Here is a 6,000-nt window from a genome sequence, read left to right on the forward strand (position 1 = left end):
GGTATGCTTATGTCAGGTTTACGGAGCAAACCTGTCAGGGCCCGCTGCTCATATCTGTTAGCTAATATGCAAATGGAAAAAAGCAGATGTCAAATAATTGCGAAAGCATAAGTGATTCAAGCAGAAAATACAGAATTTGGAGTCCAGAAGGAATGCTTTTCCCAGAGATCAATATAAGTATGGATCATTCCTTTCAGAATTAAATGGGCATAGCCAAATAATAAGTTTCTTATGTTTGAAAGGAGGAAGCACGTCTGGCAGTGGCTCCCCCTTTGAACTCCGATAGTATTTTGCACAGACCTCTCCTGATGCTATATCAGGCTGTGTCATTATCTTCTGTGGGTCTCTCTCCATCTTGACTGGGAATTCCTCTAAAGTATGTTCAATTAGTTATGTTCTGTAAGCATTGATTGACACTTGCTTTGTGCATCGAGCCTAGTGTGAGGTGTGGGGATTTAGAAAAAAAAGTGAGTGGGACATGGGCTCTGCCAAATCAGCATCCTGGGGTGATAGGAGGTGCTGACTGTTTCTGGAAGCGAATTGACTAGATCCCTAGGAATTTATTTTGGCCTCTTCTGGGTGTTTCTGGAATACATTTTAATTTCATTTTGAAAAAAAGAGTTGTGAAAGGAGAGGCACCTGAGTAAAACCCAGAAAAAAATGAGGTTCGACGGCCATTTGATAAGACGCAAGAGTCGAGTCAGAGAAATCGAAGGGGCCGCAGTGAGGCGAGTTGGGAAAGAATGGATGACTCTGGACCTGGAGGTGGGAAGGCAAGGACGACGCTCAGAGGCTTCTCTAACTACTTCTCTTGCTCTTTGTCTTTCTTCTTAAAGGAAAAGCTGTTTTTCTCGCAAGAGATAAACACCACCTCTCAGACATCTGCCATGTGATCCGCCACGATGTGCCCTACCTGTTCCAGAAGTACGTGAAGGAGTCCCACGGAAAGGATATCCGGGTGGTGGTAGTAGGTGGCCAGGTGATAGGCTCTATGCTTCGCTGCTCCACAGACGGACGGATGCAGAGCAACTGCTCTCTCGGTGAGGCACGATAGCTCAGTTGGACTGTTGTTCAGGGGAGGCCACCAGGGTTTTTCATTAGGATGTTTGCACCCAGCCAGTGAATGTGTCTCGATCCCTCCTAACTGGTCAGACCGTCTGCAAGGCGCCAGGATCACAGAGAGGAATTAGAAACAAGCCCTTTTCCCTTAGCAGCAAGCAGTCCAGGAGGGGGACAGGTGGGTGTGAGTGCCATGACGGAGGTCAGGCCAGGGATGTCAGGACACTGAGATTTGAACCCTGTCCTGTAGGTGTTAGGACTTGGCAGTCAGCTTTAAACAAGGGAGTGACGTGAGGATTGGTGTTTGAGAAAAACTGACGTCTGGGAAGAGGATGGATTGAAGGCATGAGAGGGAGGCAGGGAGTTGAGTTTGGAAGCTGTGGCAATAGCTCAGGCAAGAAGTAAGGAGAGTCTAAACTAAGGCAATGGGGAACTCCCTGGCAATCCAGTGGTTAAGACTCTGTGCTTTCACTGCTGAGGGCTCAGGTTCGATTCCTGGTCCAGGAACTCCAGCAAGCCATGTGGTGCGGCCAAAAATAATAATTAAAAAAAAAAAAAAGAAACTGAAAAGTAAGGCTATGGCTGGAGACATAGCATATTCTGCTTTTCCATTGTAATTGAAGATTGTGTTTCTTTTTTCTTTTGAAAATTGTGTTTTTCTTATATGTTTGACGTTATTAGAAAGCTGCAGTTTATGTCTGGGTCAAATGCATAACCTCATCCCTTTAACCTGTTGATAAAGCTTGTTTTCAGTTTTGGTGCATGGAGATGGTCCCGGGGGCATGGGAATGTTCATCTTCATCACAGAAATCTGTTGTCAGCCTCATGAGTGGAATTTGTATGTTGGTAATGTGAAAAAGTACCCAGTTGTTATTTCCTAAATCGCCAGATGAGTATACCAGGTCTGGTGACTAATGAAGAGGCTGAAACACCAATCCGGTCCTTCTTCCTGAGTGTGATTGAGCAACCTCCCCAAGTGGACTCCAGGGTAGAGGCTGACAGTGTAGCGATTAATGAGAGTCCTTGCCCTCGGGCAGCTTATGGTCCAGTAAAGGAGAAGACGGATAAGCAGATCATTGTAAGGTACTGTGACTAAACTGCTGTGATAGAAGCAAATGCTAGGCTCAGGTTGACACAGTGCTAAGTACCTAATATATTATCTCATTTAATTTTCATGGCGACCCCATGTCTTGCCACAGTATCGAACCTTATGTATTATCAGTTTGTCTTTTTCAGTCAGCTCACAAAACCCATTCTTTGGGGACTTCCCTGGTGGTCCAGTGGTTAGGGCTCTGCACTTCCACTGCTGGGGCCCTAGGTTCGATCCCTGGTCAGGGAACTAAGATCCCACAAGCCATACGGCCAAAAGAAAAAACAAACCAAAAAATCCATTCTTTAACTAGAAACTACACTGTTTTGTAATTTATCCATATTGCTTTTTTGATGAGCTCTTTTAAAGCTGTTCAATAGCCTTTTCCTCACACCATGTAATAGATGGTGGAGGGTCAGGGTTAAGGTCAAGCCATTAGTTCCTGAGAATACAAGTGTTAAGTCTTTACAAAGAGACTAAAGGAAGACAGTTAAATCTGAGGTCTTAGCTTTTTAACAAGTAAGGGCAATCAGACTCTCTCTGACCTCGGTATGAGATTTTTTGTTTCACAGGCCTCTCTCTTCTTAGAAAATAATAATTTTGTTTCTTCTAATTTCTAAAGGAATTCATTCTCAATGTAGAAAATACAGCAAAGTCAAATGAAAAACGATATTTATCATTAATCCCACTATCTAGAGACAACCAATGTAACATTTGGTGTCGTTTCTGACGATGTTTTTTTGCATAATTATGGTCATACTGTACAGCCTTTAATCCTTTTAAGTATTTTCCCATGTGATCACAACTCTATCATTTTTAGTAATGGTTGTAAACTATGGCTGCTTTCCTCTACTGTGAGCTATTTAGATTATAATTTTTCATTTACTCATCAACAAGTATCGAGTGCCTACTATGTACCAGTATTTTGACTTTCCAGTATTTTAAATGACTGCCATCAGCATCTTTGTGCATAAAGCTTTTTTTCCCAATATATAAGATTATTTCCTTCATGGTGGGATGACTGGGTCAGAGGATATAAACATTTTTAAACTCTAGGAAAGAAACAATCATATTACTTTCTCAAAGGGTGTCTGATTTCCATCCAGACCTTTTGTTGGTAATAAAAATGCCCATCTTGCTGCCCTTCCCCGACATCCCTCACCTCTCTTCCTTGAAGGGTCATTTGACTCATTAGTCCAGTCGGTGCCTGGTGTTGTTGCCAAAATTCGGCCTCTGTACACTGGGGCCAGACTACATCTCAGAGACAGAGTTTTGGTGAAGTATTATAGAAAGGAATAGCTTTATTGCTTTGCCAGGCAAAGGGTGCCACAGTGGGCTAATGCCCACAGGACTGTGTGTCCTGCCCTGGAGGGGGTAGTGAGGAGACTTATAGTGTTCAAGGAGCAGGGCGTGTTCAGCTCGTGGACATTCTTCTGATTGGCTGGTGGTGAGGTAATGGGCGGTCAGCATCATCAACCTTCTGGTTCCAACCAGTCTGGGGTCTCCGTGCTTGTGGGCAGCATACCTTTAACTTCTTCCACCTGCTGGGGATTTCAGTATCTGCAAAACAGCTCACAGGACGTGGCTCAGAATATTATCTGCAGTCCTTGAGGAAGAACTAAAGGTCCTTGACTTTGTTTAATGGCTAAAGTATTATTATCTTATCTTGCTTGACTGTTTTCCTTTCTTTCTGCATTTTCTCACTTCTCTGATTAAATTTATTCTTTGACTAAAGTTTTTCTACGACAAAGGGCAGGCAGAGGATATGGGTAGGGGTTTCTTCTGGGAAGGCCTTATATGGTCCTGCTCGGTTACAGTGTCACCATTACATCACTGCACTTTCCCCACAGGTGGCGTGGGTGTCATGTGCCCACTGACAGAACAAGGCAAGCAGCTGGCTATCCAGGTGTCCAACATCCTGGGCATGGACTTCTGTGGCATCGATCTCCTCATCATGGATGATGGCTCCTTTACAGTGTGCGAAGCAAACGCCAACGTGGGTTTCCTAGCCTTTGACCAGGCCTGCAACTTAGATGTGGGCGGGATCATTGCGGACTACACCATGTCCTTGCTGCCCAACAGGCAGACCGGGAAGATGGCTGCCCTCCCAGGACTGTCTAGTCCCAGGGAGAAGAAAGAGCCAGACAGCTGTGCTTCAGCTCAGGGAGTCACAGAGAGCGTCTACGCCATCAACAGCGGGTCTACCTCTAGCGAGAGCGAGCCTGAACTGGGAGAGATCCGGGGGTCCTCAGCAAGCCCAGCGGGGGCCCCAGCCCCCATGCTGCCCGACCCTGGCTACAACATTAACACCAGGATTGCTTCAGAATTAAAACTTAAGTGAATTCCTGCTTTTTGGCAGCATTGAAACCAAATCCTACTGCTTCCCTAGTAGTTTTGAGCGAATAAAATCTGGACTAGTGTGATTTCATTTGCACAGAAACTAGAAATCCCATCTGGGCACTCAGCATTCTTTCTAACGATGATTTAAGCAAATGGCCTAGCTTTGCGGTTTTTATAAACACTAATATAAAAACCCTCACCGAGAACAACATCCCGACTGATGGATTTGAGACCGATGTCTGCTGCAAGCAGTTGGACGTTACAGCTGACTGTGCTGTGCTTCTGGCTTTTAACAGTGGAGCCCATTAACTCAGAACGGCTCCTGGAAATACTGTACAAAAGAGCAACCACCGGACAGAGGCACGTGCAGAAGAGGTGGAATGTGACTGCAGTTGTGTGCTCTTCATTGTGTGTGTGTGTGTGTGTGTGTGTGTGTGAGAGAGAGAGAGAGATACTCGGAGTATACGCAGTCCCAGCGCTATTAGAGAATCAGTCTCTGTTCCCCATCAATCACCATCTTGACCATATTTCTCTGACACTCAGGATATGGTGTTTTAAAGGGAGCTTCCTCCTTTGCATCTTCAGTGAAGCACTTTGTAGAAAGTGAGATTGAGCGTCCTTTGACTTCACTCGTTGGCAAACATCCTGCTCTGTAACTGGGGCTTTCTACAGATTGCTTTGCCACTCCAAATATATAGATCCTGCTTCAACTAACGCCAGCCCCAGCAGCCTCTTGCACCTTTGCTGCCTTTGACCTCAGCTGGAAATGCACTTCAGTGACCTAGTGGCCACACACTTTCTTCCTTAAGCATGCACTAGAACACCATGGACTTCTTTTCAATAGACTGTTCACTTGACATTAGAAGCGAGTGGGTTTTTAATCCTAGAAAGCTACTGGAAGATAATCATTTCCCCCCCTCTTCTACTGAAACTTTAGGTACTTAGCTGTAGGAGATTTTCTCATATGAGTCGGTGTTGTGAGCCTGTTGGGTAGCTAGAGCCATTGGAAACACTCCAATCCCCTTGACATAACTAGTCTTACCCAGGTTCCAGAGACCAGTCCTTACCCACTTTTCCACACTGGGGAGACTCAGGTATCAGGAATAACTCACTGCACATTTGGTGGGGGGGATGGGGGGGTGGGGGGAGTGGATAATGTAGACATGACACCAAGTGCTTTTCATTTTAACTCTTCCAGCAGTAGATGATGACACTGCCCTTGGGAGAAGTCACGGACATGGAGTGTTTCATTTCTGCTTCTGTGAAGTATGACAAAAATGAGCAAGGCTACCTTTTTAACCAAATACACTAGAACATATGCACTCAAGAGTCACCATGATTGTACTTATTCCCCTGGGAGACCTTACTCTTGAGCTGTGATGTTGCATGTGCCAAGAGCACTAGACTTCCTCTTTGGAGTAACCTTTGAAGCCATGCAAGAAAAGAGGCCTCATAACCTTATAGTCAGACCTCGTTTTTTTACACCACCCTTCCCCAGAGATCATCCCGAG

The 6,000-nt window shown here is 45.1% G+C and overlaps 1 protein-coding gene and 1 non-coding gene across 2 annotated transcripts in view; both read left to right on the top strand.

Annotated features, from left to right (window-relative positions):
- The window catches only part of RIMKLA (ribosomal modification protein rimK like family member A), a 28,421-nt gene extending 22,828 nt beyond the window's left edge, over positions 1 to 5,593 (top strand). Inside the window, exons 4-5 of the mRNA XM_036835693.1 lie at positions 837 to 1,040; positions 4,000 to 5,593. Of these exons, the coding sequence (XP_036691588.1) occupies positions 837 to 1,040; positions 4,000 to 4,490 (695 nt within the window). The 3' untranslated portion in view covers positions 4,491 to 5,593. The remainder of the gene's footprint in view (positions 1 to 836; positions 1,041 to 3,999) is intronic.
- TRNAG-UCC lies at positions 2,326 to 2,398 on the top strand. The gene has a single exon. It is a non-coding gene; the product is annotated as a tRNA-Gly (tRNA).
- Positions 5,594 to 6,000: the final 407 nt, after the last annotated feature.

Source organism: Balaenoptera musculus, chromosome 1, assembly GCF_009873245.2.
Source record: "Balaenoptera musculus isolate JJ_BM4_2016_0621 chromosome 1, mBalMus1.pri.v3, whole genome shotgun sequence".
Lineage (NCBI taxonomy): Eukaryota > Metazoa > Chordata > Mammalia > Artiodactyla > Balaenopteridae > Balaenoptera > Balaenoptera musculus.